General features: G+C 42.9%; 1 protein-coding gene across 3 annotated transcripts in view; it reads right to left on the reverse strand.

Moving 5' to 3' along the window:
• The window catches only part of LOC130534511 (neurobeachin-like), a 116,553-nt gene that overhangs the window by 69,029 nt on the left and 25,992 nt on the right, over positions 1 to 21,532 (reverse strand). For all 3 annotated transcript variants that reach the window (XM_057048673.1, XM_057048672.1, XM_057048674.1), the window contains 23 exons: positions 21,384 to 21,517; positions 20,164 to 20,272; positions 19,017 to 19,169; positions 17,878 to 18,046; positions 14,881 to 14,960; positions 14,158 to 14,220; positions 13,814 to 13,911; positions 13,317 to 13,409; positions 12,692 to 12,800; positions 12,532 to 12,613; positions 12,318 to 12,441; positions 11,605 to 11,797; positions 10,576 to 11,496; positions 9,444 to 9,661; positions 9,131 to 9,281; positions 8,747 to 8,927; positions 8,457 to 8,584; positions 8,091 to 8,201; positions 7,741 to 7,909; positions 6,144 to 6,531; positions 3,058 to 3,212; positions 2,224 to 2,347; positions 992 to 1,119 (listed from right to left, as the gene is read on the reverse strand). In XM_057048673.1, the coding sequence (XP_056904653.1) occupies positions 992 to 1,119; positions 2,224 to 2,347; positions 3,058 to 3,212; positions 6,144 to 6,531; positions 7,741 to 7,909; positions 8,091 to 8,201; positions 8,457 to 8,584; positions 8,747 to 8,927; positions 9,131 to 9,281; positions 9,444 to 9,661; positions 10,576 to 11,496; positions 11,605 to 11,797; positions 12,318 to 12,441; positions 12,532 to 12,613; positions 12,692 to 12,800; positions 13,317 to 13,409; positions 13,814 to 13,911; positions 14,158 to 14,220; positions 14,881 to 14,960; positions 17,878 to 18,046; positions 19,017 to 19,169; positions 20,164 to 20,272; positions 21,384 to 21,517 (4,081 nt within the window). The remainder of the gene's footprint in view (positions 1 to 991; positions 1,120 to 2,223; positions 2,348 to 3,057; positions 3,213 to 6,143; positions 6,532 to 7,740; positions 7,910 to 8,090; positions 8,202 to 8,456; positions 8,585 to 8,746; positions 8,928 to 9,130; positions 9,282 to 9,443; positions 9,662 to 10,575; positions 11,497 to 11,604; positions 11,798 to 12,317; positions 12,442 to 12,531; positions 12,614 to 12,691; positions 12,801 to 13,316; positions 13,410 to 13,813; positions 13,912 to 14,157; positions 14,221 to 14,880; positions 14,961 to 17,877; positions 18,047 to 19,016; positions 19,170 to 20,163; positions 20,273 to 21,383; positions 21,518 to 21,532) is intronic.

Genomic DNA, 21,532 nt, shown 5'->3' on the forward strand with positions numbered 1-21,532 from the left:
TGTGGCATTGTTGGGCAATGTGCCGGCAGCCTGGGCCGCTCAGGGGGCAGTGAGGAACAGGCGGCAGACATCACAACAGCAGCACTGTTCACACACAGACCGTAGCCACCGACTCCAAGTGTAAAGCTCAGGGTGCACTCAACATAATGACCACATGTCTGCAGAGGGGTGAAGGGACAGGGTGAAGCACAGGGGCACCGGGGGCACGACCCTGAACAATCTAGGGAGTGATGGATGGTTGGTAATTACTGGTAAATGGAGCGCCTTTGCACTAGAGCACAGTATTTCAACTGTGAGCCTGAAGAGTGCCAGAAGAGGAAGAGAGGCCAATGGAAAAACAATCAGATTAACACACACAAAATTAAATCTGCAATTATTTAAACCTGTATTGACCCTGTATAATAAAGCTTCTATAATCAATGTTAATGTTGAACGCACAGTACTTTTTTGGGAGCAGACAGTTAAACATAGCCGAGGCTGCCGATCTATCCCCTTGTTTGTGGGGTTGGGCTTTCAGATCAGGTTCGTCAGCCTGGTCAGTCTGCTGACAGACTTTGAGTGAAGAGGTACCACACATATTCACACTTGTCAAGCCTTTGCTACCTGATTTTTCATTCTTTCCCTGAGCTTCTGCAGTAGCTAGAGCCACGTGTGCGTGACGCACCCGTCGGAATGTTTACACAGTCTATAGTTTCTGGTCTGACGGTTTATACGGTTAGACCCTGCAGATGAATAAACATGACATGACAAGCTTCAATTATTATAATCACATCCAAATTTTAAAAGTGCAAATAATTAATTTCATGGCCGACTACTGAAGAAAGTCCAGACTGCAAGTCTGCTGTCCATGAAGGTCAGAAAGAGTTTTTATAAAACTTCCAGGAAATATGAAATCCAAAACAAACCCAAAAAACCCATCAAACATAAGAGATTTGAGATCTCGACATATTCCAAGTATACTGTAAAGGCAACAATTTCTTAATATCTGTACCTTCGATGAGCAGCTCCTGGCCATGGCTGCCCAGCAGGGTGCGAGACAGGAAGGGTGCAAAGTCTACAAAGGTCTCTCTTAGCAGGGGGGCCACCTTCTCCAAGGCTTGTTCCAGCTTTGTTGTAATACTGACAAAGCAAATAAAACCATAACGGAAAGAAGAAAATGAGACACTTGAAGTGAAACTGGAACAAATAAATACACTGCGTAAAGCAATTCATACCTGGTTCTAGTTAATCTAGAGGATAAAAACAAAGGCAAAGAGCAGATGATATGTATGACAGCAAGGGCTACAGGAAATGTGAAGGTCTATCTTGATAAAAGCCACCGCTGACACATATTGACATATATTCCTCAGCAGCTGTTTGCATCCTTTGATGTGACAAGTTACCATGGTAGCAAATGGGATCACAGTTGTTGCACACACAAGTTCTTTCTACAGACTTGCTGCTCTGAGAAACTGTGGTGCCGACAGTGGAGCACTGGTACTCGACTGGAGGAGGAGGAGGATTGTTTTTGTAGCTAAGGAGCAGCAAGTGTGCTCCAGAGTGTTCTTTTAGTGTAATCTACCCTTCAACACTGGCAGTGGGATGACAGGCTCGCATGAAGCACAGACTGTATGTGATTTGGGAGGTACAGACACTGTCCTGCACCTCTGAAAGGCAGCTCAGGGAAGGAAGAATTTCTACTGTTACGTCATAGTCCAATAAGCTCATTCACGAAATTCAAAATCAGTCATTTCTATACCATTAACCAGAATTTAAAAAATGTCCTTTTATTTTAAAGTAAAACAAATGGTAAGATCTTTACAGGCTTTGCAGTCTCATAGTATGGCCACACTCTTCAGAGATACACCAAGTAACATGGGTATGCTGCCATGGCAACAAAATAGAATCTTTATTCCTCGAGCATAACAGGCTGAAATAAGAGAGAGAGGGAGAAGAGGTAAACTCTGTCAGTAGACAGTGGGAAAGCAAGACTAATGATCTCTGTCACAAACTATTAGCACAACTGAGGAAGAGACTCAAGGTCACGGCGAAGATGTGCAAATGCACAAAACCTACATGAAGAATTAGGCCCAACGTTCCCCACAAAAAATGATTCAGGAGCATTATTTTGCTTCACAATGTACAAAAACCAAAAATCAATCGGACCAAACTAAACGCAATGATGAAATTTATTTTTCTTTCATGAATAGACCATTAAAATTCCCTGAAGTGGGACAGCTGTACCTCATGCTTTCCTCTGTATCTTCAGGCATCGGGGCCACAGTCTGCACAGCTGGCAGGTTCTTGCTGGTGGCTCCGTTAACAAAATTTGATGAAGAGGTAGCAGAGTGGGCTGCATCAGGGGCTCCTGCAAGGGAAATAACATCTAATTAGGCCCACCTTTCCTCACAGATGATCAAATGAATTATATTCTTCACAATAAGAAAAAAGTAGAGCATTTTATTCAAAACCAACACAAAGAGAATAGCAGAGACAACTTGGATACCCAAAAACACAATGGAAATGGTAAATTTTACAGTTTAGAAGGTCAGCGGGGAGAGATTTTCCTATTTTCCACATATTTTTAACTAAATGCAGCAGCTGTTAACTGTTCTTGATGACAACGATATTTTAAAGGATGAGACAAAAAGAACCTTAAAACGAGCTCAATGCAGCAGTGGGGAGGCAGGCCCAATGTGGGTGGGAGCACTTACATTTAATGAGACAAAAATGTACACCACACAGAAAAGTCACATGTTTGGATTGTTATCACTACTGTTACGGTAGCTCAAGGCACGAAGCAGGTCAGAGATCAGAAAGAAATCATATAGAATGCTGTCCGTCATGACTGGCGGTGATAGTAATATCAATGGGGCCATCTAGTGGCAAGAATGGGGCTCTGCACAGGTCCAATAATCATAAGGGGGCTTTGTTTCCATTTTTGGAATAGAGACAAAGAAGGGCAAAACATTATCTGACTCTTTAAATGTAAAAATAATGACATACACTGGCATTATGATTGTAATTGTAATGTCTATCTATGCCTATCGACTGTAGGCACTGACCTGCAACACTTACCCGTAGTATTGATCATGGTTTTTGGGGTTGCAGAGGCAGCGGCAAAGATGTTTGGGATGCTGCCAGCTGTCAGGCCAACCGAGGTGTTGCTGTTCCCCACTGTGCTCACTGACAGGCTGCCGGGGGAGGCTTTCTTTATCGGCACCACCACACTCCTGCAGAGAAACCATCATAATATCCTTGGATTTGCATCCACATAGCAAACAGTAGATATATTATAGAAAGAAAAAAAATTGCAGATGGAGTGAAATGAAAAAAAATGTGAGTAGTACAGTGAGATAATGCAAAGAAAAAATATTACTTGACTTCATGATGGCCACAGTTCAGAAATACTGTGAGACTCCAAAAAAACCCAGTCCAAACAGGAAGATTAAATTAGGGAGCCACATCGTGTGTTAGTCATGATGCTTTTCATAATAAAACTGAATTTGACAAAAGCCAGAATCCAGCAGAGGTTAGTCAGAGCTCTACCTTTAGAACAACAACGTTTTTCTTTGGGATTTGTGTCAACTGTCCTCGACAGTTCTTTTTCTCTTAAATAAACAAAGGCCATAATGGAAACATTTCAATTTATTCGTGTTTTATAAATAGAAAAAAAAAGATTCCGTAAATGCATGAATTATCCGTCCTACTCTAGGAGGTTCATGTTCATATATTAAAGCATTTAAAAAAGGAATATATAATACATATTCAGTCCGTCCTAATTTATTCTGAATATTTTTTACTTATAAATGGAATTACTGGAGTGCCCCTAAATTTGCTATACAAAACATCACTTGGTGTTTTCAAAAAGGGACATGTTCATGAATTAATCATGGGGAAGGAAAGCTTGTCATGACAGGAGATAGAAGATACACTTCTGACCTCAGAGGATCCCCCTAACCCTCGACACATTTGTTCTCATGTGACCTGATTGGTCAAGGAATAAAGAGGATGTCGCGAACCTGGGTCTGCAAGAGCTCCTTGTTAGGAGACAGAAGGAAAGTCTGTCCTTATCAGGTCTACAGTTGGCCTTGAGGTTGGCGAGGCAGCCAGATAATGTCTTTTCCAGCCTCCAACAGTAACTCCAGGGGACACAGGCCAGGTCTTCACTCTGTCACAAGCTAAGCCTTCTGTCATCTGAAGCAAATCCCCAGAAATCCTAGCCTCACAAAACAACACAGACTTTGACCCGTTTGTTTTGCCATTATGCTCACACTCCATCATACAGATGAAGTAAAACATCCTGGGATCTGTGGGACACAAACCATGGCTCGGAAGCATGGGGGTGTTCCACCTTAACCCTAATTTCTCAGGTTTCTCTGTCTCCTGGTGAGAATTATGAAGCACAAATGTCTTTAAATCCTCAATGTTTGTAGTTTAATAGGCAAAGAGTAATAATTCTGCAAAAATCTAGCAATACCACACAAAAAACTGGCCCTCATCTGATCTTGTTTCCATGTTTGTGCCCCTGTAGAAGCCTCTGAGCCTGTATAGCTAGTGCTGCAGCACCATTACAATCTATCTACAGGATGTTGATAAAACATGAACCTCTTTTTAATGAATAATTCATTTACAGAGCGCTCATGAATCATGTATAGATTATCTAGCACATACTTTATTAATAGGATTGTCTTAATTGAGTTGTGGAAAATATAGCAGGGATTAATCTTAGAATGAATATTAATGAGGTTGTGGCTTCGGAAGCACCCTAGCATAAAACCAAAGAGATTTCCTTTATAAACCCGACAAACGGAATCTAATCCGGTAGTGATTTAATTGGGAATGCAGTGCTCATATCCAGGCGCACACGGTGGTGAAACATTTGACGTTTTTATGTTTTATAATCTTTAGTAAATTTGGGGGACGGAAGGAAGTTGAGCCTTAAGTGTAAACTCAGGTCTCCCCACTGGTGGAGAGGGCCACTTTACTGACTGCTCCCGCACGGCCTGCTTCAATCCATTGTTTCTCTCTTTTCCTTTTTTTTTGATGTTGTCACTCCTAATCTATCGCTGCCATGACAGACAAATGAAAGGCTTTTCCACGTCTGGCAGCTCATTTCACTGGCAGGTGGCAAACAATTAGACACAGAAAATGGAGGCTGACAGAGGAGTGACGCGAAAAGAGCAGGACTAAGTTGTATATGTGATTGTGGGGGGTGTGTGTGAAAGCATTTCAAAAATAATACACTTTACTGTGGCGACTCATTTCAGCCTGCCAGGTCCTATTATGGGTTTGAGCGGTGAGGGTGACAGGGCTGGGTGTGCTGGGGCGCGAGGCCGCTTCTGTTTAATCTGTCATCAACACCCTGGAGACCCCCACCCACTCAGCTGCCCTCTCCCTGCACACTCCTCCATCTTCCTCACTATTCATGGACGTACATCAGTCCAGCTCAACGGCAGCAGAACGAATAGAAGGAAATGAGGGGACCATTGAATCTCCTGATCCAAAAACTGGTGCAAATCAAAGAGGTCCGGAAAGGAAGTTTACGCCAGCTTTTTTTTTTTTAAACTTCACCAAACACAGAGATTAAAAATGAGGAGGGATCTGAGGCTGGAAATCCCTGGAGGCACAGGTTTGTAAACTCTCAAATCCAGATAGATTACTGTGTAGTTTTATCTAATCCAGGAATGTAAATAAGGCACAGCAGTGCCACCATGCTTCAGAGAACTTTTCAAACACAGAGACTTTTTTTTTTTCTGCCTTCGGATATGAGAAGTTTACAACTGACAAGTGAATAATGTGTTGCACGTTGTTAAGAAACCGTTACTGGTATCCTGGATAACCAAGATAAACCTTGGGATTAACAGAAATACATTATAGTGGCCTGATTGATGGGGCACAGAGAGTGAAGATGAAGACAAACGATCCTTAAAAACACTACAGGTCTCGAGATCCAGGTTCCTAAACAGGTGGAGAAATTAGAATGAATCAAGACTGAGATGATTGCAATCCAATCTCCTGTATTACACTGTCCTCTGGTGACTGAAGTTGAATATAAAAGCCCAAGTTCTTGAACTCAGAATGCCCCAGCGTTCACCTTCGATGCTTCACTGGTTCCCATCCAGCAGAGAAACAACAAAGAAGAACAGACGGGTCCGTCTCACCTGTCAAAGGAGTGAAACTGCACCGGCAGCACGCGCTGGGCTTGGACCTTGGCAGCAGGATCTGGGTGAGACTCGGGCTCCAGCTCCAGGCCCTCCACTGGAGATGCCACCAAACTTTTCAGGATCTCCTTGACATTGATGCCCCTTTTGGTCTGGCTCATACTGATGTCAGGGGAGGATTTCAGCTGCTCCGCGCTGGGACACTCAGAGAGAATCTCCGTGGAATCCTTCACCTCAGACGATAGTGCAAGTATGAGCTCATTCGTGGTATCTGGCCCCCCCACGCTGTGATCTAAGTCGGACCCGTTTAGAACATTGGATCCTTGCTCCTCTCCAGTTCCCGAGTTTGATGTCGGGTTTAGCCCATTATCAAACAGTGTTATGGTTTCTGCAAAACAAACACAGACACACACACACACCTATAATTATCATGCAAGTCCATAAGCTGGAATTTCGACATTCATTTTACTTCCAGCAAACAAAACAGCAACATTCTGAAAGGGGATGAGATGTTTTCACTGTTTCAGACTTTTCTTCCGCATTTGTCACAAGGTGAAGATCACTGGCGAATGATTTCACCATCTCGTGCTAAACTGAGCTGCACTGTCTCATACGGAGTAAATTCTGCCTCTTTCATAACAAATATGCATACTGCCTCAGCATGAAATTATTCGCTTGACCCCCCCAAAAAAACGCTGAGATTCAAAGAGCAAGTGTTCTTTTGTTCGGTAGTCTGGTTATTTTATCCTGATGCGATGGTTACCTGCATGTAGAGTGGCCATATTAATATTTATCACATGCCCCCCAAACAAGGTCAGCAAAGCCTGATGTTGCCAGGCAGTCCTCTGGCTTCCTGAACCATCAGGCGATTGTCTGCCACATCCCGTTTGAAAAATTCCCCTATTTTCCAGTGAAATTTATGAAAGCAGCAGTGTGCCTTTTTTCTGCAGCAGCCCTCTATGATCCCATTCTCCTCTGGTGGATTGCTTGCCTAATGGACACTGACAGATGATGCTGAAAATAGCAGGTCTGGCTCCACTGCGCCAAACAGCCATAGAGGTTGGTCAATGCTGCCGCTTTCTGATGCCTTATTCTGTGTGATCCGAGCTCTTTAATATTGTGCTTTCATACCTCTATACCTCGCCTATTTCAGTATCTTTTCTGCGCCTCTCCTTTTGTCTGAATAGAAGTTGATGAATGTTCTCTCATGCATCTCACAAAGGCTTCCGACTGCACAAAGGCTGTGCGGCAGAGTGCTATAAGAATACCAATTTCCTTTGATGTGCTTTAACATACTGTACCATTGATGACTTGCATTTAATTAAGACAAAGGCTTTTAATGTTCATAGCAGCGACCACATACCCAGTCGTCAATTGCTTCCACGCTTATTTTTTTGCAGTGCAAATTGCAGAGCTGATGAATAACACATATGTAATCAGTGCAGTGCATGCAGGGAAGCCCTGTAATTATTCTGAATTAAATGTGAGTGAAAGCAGGTAGCAGAAAGGACAAACAGCACATAAATGTCTGACAAATGCATTTATGATTAGCTAGAAAGAACAATGGAAATTTAATACAGAGTCTAGTTGTCAACACCTTTGCTGGTTGGTGAGCTGATCTCTTGATGCCTGCTGTGTTCTGACTGGCTGGTTTTTCTGTCGCTCTCCCGTTGGGGCTCCAGGATGTCCCGGTACTTGGAGACCATCAGGACAGAGATGAAGTACACCACAGCTAATGCTAGGAACTGAGCCTGCTTACTGTCATCCTGTGGGAAAGGGGTCACAATACAGTAACACACCAGCACCAACACCAACATTATTCTAATCCTGGTTTAACATTTGTGTTAAAATGAGCAGTCTGGGTGTTTCATCTGTGAATTGAAAGATGTCTCAGATAATCTCTGAATCTTCCACACAGTCACATAACGCATGTAGACCTACACCCACCACATCACGGAAAACCACAGCTCGAAGACGATTAATGTCCTCATCCTGTAGCAGGCGATCAGGGTCTTTGATGGGGGACATGTTGCTGGGGACAGCAGCTTCTATGCTACTCTATATCAGAGAAGAGAGGATGACATTGAGTGTGCTCAGCTGAAACCCATAGTAAAATCATTTATGGTATCAAAGTGACTAGCAAACACGCACAGACCGACTGTAGCATAAAAAGACAAATGTAATAGCTTAGATGAATAATCAACTGGAACAGTAGATCTCACATGTTCCATTATTTGCACTGATGCACAGTGAACACAGAATTTATTTAGATGGACTATGAGGTAACGTTAAAGTTGATTCATCATTTCATACCTTGCTGGAATTCACTGCGCCGAGCATGATTTCCTGCGTCTTGTGGTTGTTGAGAATGAATGACTTCTTTCCTTCATTTCTGTATCTCTGCCTGCACTCCAGACAGTTCTTAACAGCCACACAACAGACTACAAACAAAACAAAAACACATCAGAAAGACCGTAGTTTTAGAGATGATTGAAAATACCTGCTGCTGTACAATGTCTGAGTGTAATTGATAATCTCTGATTACCATTTACTTTTTCTTGTGGTGGAATATGGTCTACGACAGAAAACAATTGTGAGCTCACCAAGTCTGAGGCACTGACGCATCAGGCCACCTGAGGACATGTTCTTCTCTGCTTCAATCTCAGCAAAGTTTAGGGAGCTTGAGAAGACCAAGACATCTACAAGAACCATGAGACGGGAGAGGAAATTGATGGCTGTTCTTGAAGACATGCCCTGTGTTGCTTCCATGCTGTCCAACTCCATCTGGATGGATTAAAAAAAAAAAATCAGTAGTTAATAAAAATATAATACTAAAACCAAACATAGACTTTTTTGAATGGTAAAATGTTTAAATAAAGCAATGTAAACACTCAATTATCCTTATTCAATAGTAGAGAACTTCGACAGCAGTTCGTATAATTAGCCACTAGATGGCAGTATTCTCTCACAGAAAGGAGTGCACTTACAGGTGAGGTGGCCGCTGATAGAAGAGGCAAGATCCCACCACAGGCAATAATAATGTTGTCGACCATTTGGGAGATGAGGTGTATAGTATTATGGACAAAAATAATGTTCTCGTTGCTATTGACAAAGTCCATGGTGGTTTTGGATGAGTGGCTGCAGAAGGTGAAGGAAATCATTAAATTGTTACTTTTTTCCAAGTGAAGAGGTGCTTAAAAAACTTGCATATCTAATAATTAATAATTAATGTACTGTTACATAAACACACACGTGCCAGCTCTTTCATCTTTTGTAATATACAGAAATCACTTCACACACCTCCTCCAGACATGGATGTCCCCCTCCAGTGCAAATAGCAGGTCAGTGAGTAATCTCTGGTGCACGACTGACCATTTGAACTCAGGTATACGGAACATTGTGGTGCGTGGGCCAGGGCTGAACTGATGCCTCTGTTCCTCCATCATGGGCACCCCCCTGAAACCCAGGTCCACTCGTACATCTCCATCTGTCTGAGTGCCAAGGCAGCCATGTAGACTCTAGGAGGAGACCAATTAATCATTATATAGTGGCATCGTGAGACACTTCAGACTAGTTGCTAATCATATTCAACATTTGAGATTGATGGTCTCTGCCTTGATGGGATTTAATGCGACCATCATATTGTACACTGAGAATGATAAATGAGCAACAAAGAAACTCTTCCATCCACCACCTTCTTAGGTGAGGAGAAGTTAATGCAATTCTAAATATGAGATAAATGAGCCAACTGGGTCCTGCAAGGATGTTTAAAACAGCAGCCGTTAACTGGAACACGAGCAATTATAGCAGCAGAGAACTGTTCGAAAATAAACCCCACCGCCCACCAAATCTCCACCAGTGACCCAGTCTCTGCAGAAGAGCATGGTATTCGGGATAAGGGCAGACGTAAATAACTCCCAGGAAATGCTGCCGAATAACCTTGTGTTTATGTCAGTCTTCCAACCTACTGTCCTTGTCCGAGAAACTGCCTGACCTGCAGGAGGCCGCCATCACCTCTGAGGGCGTGGGGGAATTAATTGTACCAGTAGTACACAATGATTCAGTGAATACATACCAATACATATGACACCTCAAAAGAAACTATTACCAAGATGTGAGGATCTCTAATTTTGTCCAATTTGTTCCTTACAGTTTATAGAAGCAGCTTATTATACATAAAAAGATTACAAATTTGTTTTTCTCTTCCCATCAGGAAGAAAGGTGCCACAGTAAAGCAGAATGGAACAAAAACACCATTGTGTTTTTCACATCTGGGGCCTCTTTCTTATTCATTTTGCTGTCATGCTGGATAAAAATCACAGGATTAGGTGAATACATCACACTTAAATTCAGTTGCTGCAGCGTGGCAGATGAACAGCGTTTATCTGAGAAATCGATATAATTGAACATTAGAACTGAGCTGCAGACCAACCTGTGTGGAGGATGTTTGGATCTTTTTCTCCTTTTCTTGGCCATCACTCGGCCTCTCCGTGTCAGAGCTGAAGTTTATCGTTTTTGCTGGGGCATCTTCTCTGGACGCAGCTTTACCGTCAGGATCTTTGGGTGTTTTAAGCGGGACTTCAGCAGATCTGGCACCCTGTGACGATGGCTGTGGTTCAGACTCTTCCTTTTCCAAAATACTGGGTAGGGAACCAAAGTCAGACCCTCTCATACAGACAAGACGGCCCAGTTCCTCACTGGTGTTCATATGGACTGGACGCTCCGGGTGGGGCGTGACCAGTGGCTTAGCTGGACTGAGTCCTGACAGCAGCTTCTCTTCCATTCTGGCTGTTACCTTTCCAAACAGGAAGTCATTGCCATTCCCGATGGGCTCCTTTTCATCATCCAGTCCGATGAGTGGGCATGAATTTTGATCCTCTAACACTCCGCTAACATTACTGTTCAGTTTTTCCACAGCAGCACAATAAACATTATCTAAAAGGGAGCCCATCCCCACCAGTGCTCCGTTCTGAGACACTCCCAGCGATTCAGACTCCAGATCATTAAGTTTAACTTCTGTGGCCTCCACCTTTTCTGCCTTGATGTCCACAAGAAGATCACCAACATCGACCATGACCTCATCTGCCATCTCTGTGCCTTTGAGATGTTCTTCACACCTCTTCCTCTCTGCCAACAGGTTGTCTGCGCTCTCGTACTCCTCGCTCTCTGGTGTCTGGGAGTTATCATCTGGTTCTCTGAGCTCAACACTGCCCTTGATGCCCGAGGGCTGTGCGGACAAACCAGAAATGGTGCTGACGAAACCCTTCTTCCCTTTCTTAATGTTCTCCTCCTCCTGACGCTGATACTCTTCATACATCTGAGCCAAATACTCCTTATGTGCCTCATATGTCACCTATGAAAACCATTAAAACATTTTAGACAGGTCCAGCTCCAACAGTTAAAGCTGCCCTTGAACAGCAGGGGTCAGGCTTTCATTTCGGTTGCATTAAACGGTCCTTACCTTTGAGTGGGCTATGGAGAGCGTGTCCACCCACACGCGCCAGCCTCCCCACTCGTGCTTTATTGCGTGGTAGAGGAGAATGCGAAAAATGTTGTACACCATCTCAGTGATCTTCTGCTCGTCGGGGTTTTTGGGGTTTAAATAGCTAAGAGAGAGCATCCAGTCCTGCCATACTGAGCACTGAAGCAGGCACCTTCAAAAAAGACAATAAAACAATCCTCACAGAGGTTCCCCGAGAAGTTCCTTTGGTTTTCATTTCAATCAGGATGACAATTGTTTTAAGACAGTTCCATTTGGATCTTGTCTTGTCTCAGAGGAACCAGGCTCTGCCTGACACTGTTCCCAAGTTATCAAGCAAAGCGACAGTCGAGGAAAAAACAAATTTACAAAGGTTCTGGCTTTCAGTTACATAAACACATTCCAATCAGGATTCATTTTAAGCCAATTAGTCAAAGATTTAGATCAAATTCTCGAGACTTGAAATCTAATTACAGTGTCAATGAAAGTGTTTCTGCAAAATAAAAAATAAAAAGAGCTGCTGTGTCAAAGTGACAAAGCTCAGAAAGCAGAGTCAAATTTAGCACTTGTCTGACGCAACATCATGTGATCTTATTAAATACACTGCAAGGAGGAAGAGGAGGAAGGCTCCTAATTCCTTCAGGTTTACACATTAAAAAGTGAGAGAAATCAAAGGCAGGTTAAGCTCCGCTCACCTTCTGTTCTCTCTGCTGTTACTGAACAGTTTGATCATGTCTGACAGGAAGAGCCGCCGCACCTCCATTAACTCAGTACTGGGGGCCGAGTTCTTCAGCAAAGTGGCAATCACCTTAAGAATCACTAATATCAGACACAAGATACAGGTAAAACACACAAGTGAATGCCAATTTTTCTATCTACTGCATATTTCAAAAAGGAACCGAGGTTTACTTGGGTTCTGAATCTTCACTGTGGAGTCGGGATCAAGATGAGGGGTGTGAACTACCTGAGTGCACACCTGCTCTGTCAGGATCTGGGGGAGGTGGACAGACACCCGTCACACACTTGGCACACAAAAAACCACTACAGTAGAGAGGAAACGATTTGTTACCTCATACAGAGCATTGTAAGTTGTCACGGTCACAGTGCTGGTGTTCAGCATGAGCTTCTCTCCCAGAAGAGTAAAGAGGCTGTGTGTGTGCATGATCTCCACCTTCCTCCTGTGGATGCACCAACATAGATGTTGTGGTTAAGTGACTTCTTTAGAGATCTATAAGCCACTGACAGATCAGCGAGTGCCTGCAGCTGGCTTTCATAGTCTCACCCACAGGGAACTCGACTCTGGAGACAAGTGTCTGGAACATCCTGCTGTCATAAATTTGGGGATTTTTTTTTTTTTTTTTGAGGTTTAGCAGATAACAAAGTTTGCCTGTCACGAGCGCAGATACAAGCGAGAGATACCACGACTGTAGGGGTTCAACAGTGACAAATAGCTGAATAGGGCTGCTGTCATAATTCCAGTCTCAAGCTGCACCCGCTGCCTCAACATCAGGGTTTAGGTTACTATTGCAAAAGCAGCCGTTCTAACAAAAGCCTGATTATAAAAAAGGTCAGACTGCAGATTAGGTGGAACTTTTCCACCAGTTTGTGTTGCTAAAAAGGTGACAGAAACATATGCAGCAGGTAGATAAATCTCAAGGTTTTTAATTACACTTTTAGTGGAATCAGTTACTCACTTGTGGCCGAGGTGCTTGAGAAAGTATCCAAGGACTTTGAGGGACTGCACGCGAATGCTTTCACTTTTACAGGCCACCAGCTTATAGATTACCCTGGATAGACACAAGCAGCAGAAGCTACACCATCTCATCTCAGCTCTACTCTGCTTAGCCCACAACCACATCCCAAATGCTTGATTTTATAACAGCGTTAAATAAATGTTCAAATGAAAACGGCTTTTCCACATTGGATTCCTCCAGCGTGCTCCTGCTACTGTGTGCATGAAGATTGCAGTGGATCACAAACCGTCAGCAGGCTCATCCCTGTCACATTGTGAAATCAATATGTTAATAATTGGTTTTCCATGCATGCATCTGCTCAGTGAGCACCTGCATTATTCATGAGGCACACAATAGCGGCACAAGTGCCACGTGCACTTTTTTTCCCCTCCGGTGAAATCACTCATTCATGTTGTTCCTGAACAGCAAAGGGATTTACTTCTTGCTGTGGGGCTTACCGGATCCCATTTCTCTGGTCAAAAGCAGGGATCATGGAGGTTGGATGCTCAGACATGAGCGCGACAACCAGGTGCAGCACATCCTGTAGATTCTCATCCTGCAGGGAAGCAAAAGGAAACTAATCAAAGGAAAACTTAAAAGGAATAAATAAAGTATTTCAAATATTAACTGCAGCGAAGAAATCTGCCAACTGCATAGATTCCTGCAGTTTATATATTGGATACCCAAAATACTGCTAAAATATTGACTATAAAAGATGAAAAGTGATTTAGTCCTGTATCAAAAGCAACAGAAGCAGAATATAATGGATCATTTGACTTGAAGAAGGAAGAGTTCCACGTACCTCATGTATTGTTAACAAATAGTTCAGGATGCCCTGCAGCTCGTCTTCCTTCACGCCTTGGTCCTAAAAGAGGTTAAATCGAGACTGTCTATTCAAGTGGGAGACAAGGCGAAGTAATTTGCAACACAAATTTACAAGTTCTCACAAAGAAGGTCAGAGTAGTTTTGCATTTGGGACTAATCAAAACCAGAGAACAAAACCTGAGGCTGGAGGACCCGAACTGAATATTTTTTCTCTCCAAGTTTAGAGCAGAGTCTGGTGCTTCGATTAGGTGTGCAGTTTCTGCAAATTTAGGTTTCAACAATAAAACAGCCTGAACAACCAGAGGCTACATCTGGGCTGACAAGCATCTTCCTGTCCAGGCTAAAAGTGCCTGTTGTTCAAACCTCAGACAGTTACAAAACATGTCCAGTATGCAAAGTATCAACTTTATCAGATACGAGTCACACAATGGGGATTCCTTCTAAATGAATCAGATCGTCATTAACCAAAACCAGACGCCAATATCTAGTTAAAATTGGTGTCTAAATACTTAATTAACCACTGTAATTTTCACCTCACTTGTTCTTTCATTGGTTTCATTCCAGAAAAGATAGTCTTCTTTTTAGAATACAAATCCTCCGGAAGAAATGAAATAATAATCATGATGGTGAAGCAGGAAAACACTTATGTCCAAACTATGGCTAAGCTTCAAGATGTCCCAGCCATAAACACAGGATGTACCTTGAGGATGAGTAGCTTGAGGAAGAGAAGGATTAATGCCCGCAGGGAAATGATGTCTTTCTGGTCTGGTCTTGGACCATCTGCAGGTGGAGAAAGTGAGAGTAATAAACCACATGACCCACAGTTTACAGTTTATTCTGGCTTCAGAGGTTCTGTCCATCCCAGGATGCACGGCTCCAGCAGCCAGTCCAAGGTCACGCACTGGCAAGCATCTCATCAGAAAATTACCCATAACACTCAGGCCAACTCAGTCCACAATGTCTGTCACACAGAAATCCATTCCCATCATTAATGGCATCCATATGTGGCAGGCAGAGCCCCCGTGTACTGTGCAAATAAAGAGTGATGGGATGTGGCAGAAAGCATTGATTACCTGTCAGATAAGGCCTGCCACTGCCGTACTAGTGTTTCTTAGCCTAAATATTCATAGTCACTTGCTACTTTATATTCAAAGACTTCATTTTTTAAAAAAAAAAAGAATTTGTAGACTGAGTGAACACGCTAATGGACTGCAGCAACAGGCAGATTAACACAACAAAGAGCTTCTCAGTGAGATGCGGGGGAAATGCAGCATACATTATTCTCTTAACAATACCAGTACAAGTCCCCTCAAGATTAGCAAGGCACACAGTGTCGCACAAAGGTTCCAGCCTGGCAGTAAAACCTGGCAGGCATTCATTCATTTCCTGTTCCCCTTGAACAGCCAGAAAGGTAGAACAGACAAATTCTTTCAGCCACAGAGGTATAAGATGGCGCCAACTGCTGAGAACGTAGCCGCAAATATGCCTTTTCCCCAATTTTTCTCCTCTCCTGTCAGCCCAGATAAAGTGCACTTGCACCTTGGCAGGACACATGTTTACTTGAAATGGGGAGGACTCCGCGATAACAGATGCAATGGCAGCCCGCCCCCCTGGCCATTCAGTGGACATGTGGTCAATGATGACTCATCTTGTTCCAGGGGTTGAAGGAGGACGGCGAGAGCTGCTGCATCCCAACATTGATTAATAGAGTGAGAGAGGAAAGCCCAGTGTCAGGACAGAGCCTGGCACGGAGGGACTGATAAGAACATCATTGCAGCAGCCCCTGCGTCCTAGTTATTCACAACCAATTACACTCAACAGCTCTCCACATCTCGTCTTTGTCATTCACATGATGCTTTACTGCAGCGATCCAAGGGCACAAAGGCAAACAGATGGAATTACTTGAGATTATGATGGTGATGATAATAAAATCGCTACATGCGCAATAGCGTGTGTCATGAATACAAACCTCCAGACATCAATCACAAATAATTACCACTACAATGGATTTCTAGAAATCACACTGAAATAGCCGACTGAAAAATCAATTTCAGTCACTGTAGATCCCTGAACAGCTCTGCCTTATTCCACTAAACAGACTTCTTTGAAAAAATTGCAGAAATAACATGGTGACAATAAAATATGAAGTGTTTTGAATTGCGGCCACCCCCCAGTGATTTGTAATTACCATTTATACCCTTTTGAGATGGATTGCTTACTACAGATGCTAAGCTATTTTGACAGCTATGCAGAGGAATTTTATGTTGATAGAATGGCAACAGTGATGCTATAAAACATGCAGGAACTCAATATAGAGTCATTTTACTCATTTTTAGTTACAATCATCCATTTACTGCTCCAACTTTGTTTTGAATTTGGAGTGCTTAAATACTGTGTGAAGCAGCTGCAGATGGAATGTTCATTCTGCTTCTTGGTTCGTCTAGTTTAGCTTTCATTTAAGAGTAAAACTACAGAAGTGTTCATGTGTCAAATTATTTCCCATTGCAATTTTAAGTTATATTAATTATCAAATTAATTCAGGTAAATAAAAGGCCCCAGCTAAACTCAAATCACTCACAATCCATGCCCAAATTATTCATGTGAAGCACTTCCACGTCTGTCACCAATGATTTTCTCTTGTGGTGACAACAAAACATAACCAGTTTGAGCTGAATTGGAAAAAAAGGCTTCTGGCCAGCTTTGCTAACGACCCATCTCATGACCAATTATCTATCACAACAGACAGCACAGATGATAAAGGGGGGGGGGGGCAAATACAGGCAGAATATGTGTTAGCTTCTGGGTGCAGATATAACAGAATAGAAAAATGAACAGAATATAACAGAATGATGCACAACTTTAATTTAAAAAGGACTCATTACAAACAGGACAACAATGAAAAGGTGCTTCCACTGTTGGGCCAGATTGGCAGCCTACACTTCAGGGTGAATGCTATTCTTCTGGTAGTTTCTCAGCTGATGTTGACAATTTCTATTGTAAATCAGAGCAGACGGTGATCAAATAAAAACACACGAGCGATGTCGAGCCCGAGGCAACGCAGACCAAACTTCCAACATAAATTCTAATTTTCAAACTCAAAACTGACTCAAGAGTAACAAAATACATGGTGAAAATGATGGATTCCTTTCTTGAGTTTTCTTTATTCATAATTTAAAGCACTAAAAACATTTTAATAGCTTGATACACTTTGTTGCCCAGTGTAAAGGATAATGGAAGGTGACGTCCTTTGGCATCGCAGCGCCAATAACTGATGTTTCCTCTGGAAACATATGCTACGGTTCTATAACAAAGAAGCTACAATATTGGAAATTACAACTCAAGAACCTCTCTTGCTACTAATTCCCCTGTGAATGTCAGCCATGCTGTAAGGTTTAGAAAGCCAGCACTAACACCAGCACCCTCAGGTGATGAAATTATTGATGTGTTGTGTCTGTCTCACTGTCATCTCCAGCGAATGGCTTCAAGCCTGAAAACTGACAGGCAAGTGCTTCAATCAGAGATCGTTCCAAACAAGCTGGAATGGTTGTCATTTCAGGGGGACACTTTGATAGCAAGCTCATGAAACCACACAATGCCTGGTACACTCCCATTGACTTCCTTTAGTGACCTTTAGCAGCATGATGAAACTTTTTTTTTTAAAGCCGACAACATATCCAAGAAGAAAATAATGACTCACCAAGCCCCTCTGGTGTGATGCCACTGCTCTCTGCGGGGTTGATGACCCAGTAGTAGTACTTCAACATGTGCATTAACTGAAGCACTGTGCCCACTCGACGGATTGCGTTGTAGATGGTTGCCGTGCCAATAAATTCAGCAGAAAGATACGTGTACAGCGAGAGCTGGATCTGGAGAGGAGACAAATGTATTCCAGTGGAAGTATAGTTTTACTGTGGTGCAAAGCTCCAGCTCAGCTCATTATGCTTGTAGGTTAATGGCAGGAATGGCAACAGGCCACAATGCATTACTCAATCTAAAAATTCATGCAGCGCCACTCTGCATAGAGATAATTAGTCTCTGCAATTAGCAAAAACAACACATCTGTCTAAATATATACTATAATAAACAGATCCTGTCATGAATCACGGGACATGAACAAATATATTCATTAAATGGAGCTACAATGCAGGAACTGTGGCATAACCTTAATGCAATAAAAAGAGCAAAAGTGAAAAATGAACACTGTCTTGTAATTTTCAGAATAGAGACAACAGAGTAGTATTAATGGAGAAATAAAAAAAGCACATCCGTGTACTGGGACAAGGTCAATGGGCCCATGTAATGATGGATGCATTCCATGCACCACTCATTCACTCAGCAGGCTCCTGATACCCCTTGTAGCAGGGTTGAACAAAAATAATGGACAGCCTTTGCAGTATTTCCTAGAGGAAGGAGCCAGTAAAGCCCTCCAGACTATTGTAGCAAGTGTGTTCTAACCCACTTCATTACCTCCTTGCATCATTTTCACTCCCCCTTCTCTACGCTTCAGTTTGGAATGTATTTATTAATGATCTGGCCCAACAGTTGCAGTGCTGGGGCTGTATTAGCCACGCAGCCTCATCCAATTTTTCATGGATCATTTATAAAGTGAGCTGGGAAAAGAATCTCCAGCGTTTGAAAAGTGGTTGGTATGAGAGGAGGACAGCAGTACCAAGTAAATAAACTCCATAAATATTCAGTGTATTCAGTCCTTAAATGACCTGCAGAAACATCATGTTGGGGGGAAAAACAAAAGCATATATTCAAAGAGGCAAAGGGTGTCAGGTTTTAGAACAAATGAGCAACTATTCTGGGGGTGAGGCACATGCAGGAGCTCACCTTGGTGGGGGTGTGGATCCAGATAGCAGCATTGAACAAGATGTGGTCACACAGCTGCTTCAGTAGTGGCGCTCCATGCGTCAGACCATCCAAATACTTTGCGAAGGAAAGTAATTGCTCCAGAACTGCTCTGGTGATGTGCGCCCGTGATGACTGCCAAAAGCAATGCATAGACAATGTTCAATCCACGTGTCACGTAGTCTAACTGTGACATTGCACCCTACCGTTCTTTCTCCGTGGGTGCGCACAATGATGGATATCACAACAGTGTCGCAACTTGAAGACATTAAAGGATGATGCAAGAATCAGTGGCAGGGATTTGAAGAGACGAGTAATAATGTTCTACAATTCTATTCATGTAGTTTCAGTTAAAGGATCACTTAGATTTATGCATCTCTATTATTTTGTTGAAATTAGCATGTAATAGGAGGTACATAGATCTAATTTAATGGTCAAGTTGAGAGAAGTCAAATATTTCAATGCGATTAAGAGTAGGTTTGACTTTGTACAGAATTTCTCTGCAAAAACACATTAAGGGCTGCTGTCTAGCACCTGCTTAGTGCCCAGGTGGAGGCTTTGTGTGGGCAGGAGAGAGGGGGAAATGAAAGACAAGGGGACGAGAAGGTGTGGCATAAACAGATCACGAACAGATGGTGCCATATGTGGAGGTATGAAACCTGGCAGTGGGGAGGGAAAAAATGGAAATCTCAGGTGTCGACTCTGCCTGGCACTTAGTTAACAGCAGCTGAAGCCAGCGGGTAGGCAAGTGACGGAGTGACAAAGAGGAATCTTTTTTTTCAGGCTCTGAAAGAACTGGTAGCCTGGAGAGACTGGCAAGCTGCTGAAGAAACATCAGAAAATGATTAAATAAAAGACTGATGCAGAGAGAGAGAGAGAATAAGAACCAAGGGTGGGAAATGGGAAAAGAACAACTCACATTTTGTTTTCCTTTGAAAAACATATTAGGAGGAAAAATACACTGACAGCCAGTGAGGTTACCAAACTACACTACTGTATGACAAGAACCCTCCACACATCAGTATCACTTTTCCTTCTATTGGGATAACGCAGTAAAATTTGCTGTATTCAGATTGTAAATCCATCAGAAGTGGATATTTTTAATATTGCTATGGAAGTTCTGCTATACCTTCTGGAGCAGGTAACCAATCACCAGGAAGCCCTTCCCTCCCAACATCTGTTCCTGCATCACCACAGAGCTCTTCAGCAGCTCCACCAGGAAGGCCAGAAGAGAAGCACTGTAAAACAAAAGGCTCTCAAACAGCTATACAATCATTCTAATCTTGCATATCAATAAACAGCTGCATGGGGAAACCTTTGATCAGAGAGAGAGAGAGGAGAGAGAGAGAGAAACCAAGGTCATTTTCAGAAGAGGTCATCAATCAAGCTGAGAATTCTGGTACCCCTTAATGTCAGTACAAAGAACTGTGCTGCTGTGATCCAAGGTGGTCGTGTGTGTTTCCGCTCGAGTGTATTTTCTCTAATGCGGAGCTTTCCAGTTGAAGCTGTTGGCCGAGTAACAATGGCGCTCGATGACACTTCTTAATCGGCTTTCTCTGGCATCCTCGAGTGGTCTCCACTCCACGACAAAAATCACAAGAACACAAGTCGGTTGGAGTGTCTCTTTACACTTCATGTGGCCATTTCTAAATAAAAACCTTTGTCCTGACAGTGCAGCGACACAGTGAAGTCATGCCACGGTCGCAGCAAATTAATAGACACATTGTCGCGTTTACTGCTTGAAGGAGTTGCTGAGAAAACCCACAGTGGCTCCACGGGCATAACACAGAAATAAATGCTGCAGAAGCTTTGAACCTCTCTGCTCAGCAGGCTTTAAAAGGACTCAGCCTGAACATCCAAAGCGAGGACAAAAAGCCCAAGTTGGAGAGAGAAACAGTGTGACCAGAAGATTCAGACAGGCTGGCAAGAGAGACAGAGGTATGGAGTGCAGATAAAAGAAACAGAGAGCTCTGGGCATGAGGGTGAGTTGTGGTCTTATGTGGCCAATGCTGCATTCATCTCGCTGTAATACACTTGCTGAACACAGGATTAGAGCAGAGAATTCATCCAAAGCACAGTGAGGAAGTTGGGACTGACCAATTTAAAGATGACAGCAGTCACGCCAAGAGGATCAAACCAACAAAGAAAACTGGAGGGCAGCTGGACCAAAGGCTGATATTATGATCAGCGACTGCTTTATTACATTGACATACATGTTGACCATCACCACAATGTTCTTACAATGTCTAACCTAAGTCATTAAAAATTGGTGTATTCTCAAAATAGCCGTGTTAAATGTATTCAAACAGAATAAAGTTGAAACGGTCGATCAAATTTACAATAACTTACCACACTGTGTCCTCCGTCTGACTGTTGTTCAGCTGATGGTCGTCTAGTTGAGCAAAGAGTGGAAAGAGCACCTGGATTCCACCAATAGAATGAATGGCACTGTGGATGGAGTGAGTCAATGTGGCTTTCACGTCCTGTGAGGAACAACA

This window comes from Takifugu flavidus, chromosome 12 (genome assembly GCF_003711565.1).
Source record: "Takifugu flavidus isolate HTHZ2018 chromosome 12, ASM371156v2, whole genome shotgun sequence".
Lineage (NCBI taxonomy): Eukaryota > Metazoa > Chordata > Actinopteri > Tetraodontiformes > Tetraodontidae > Takifugu > Takifugu flavidus.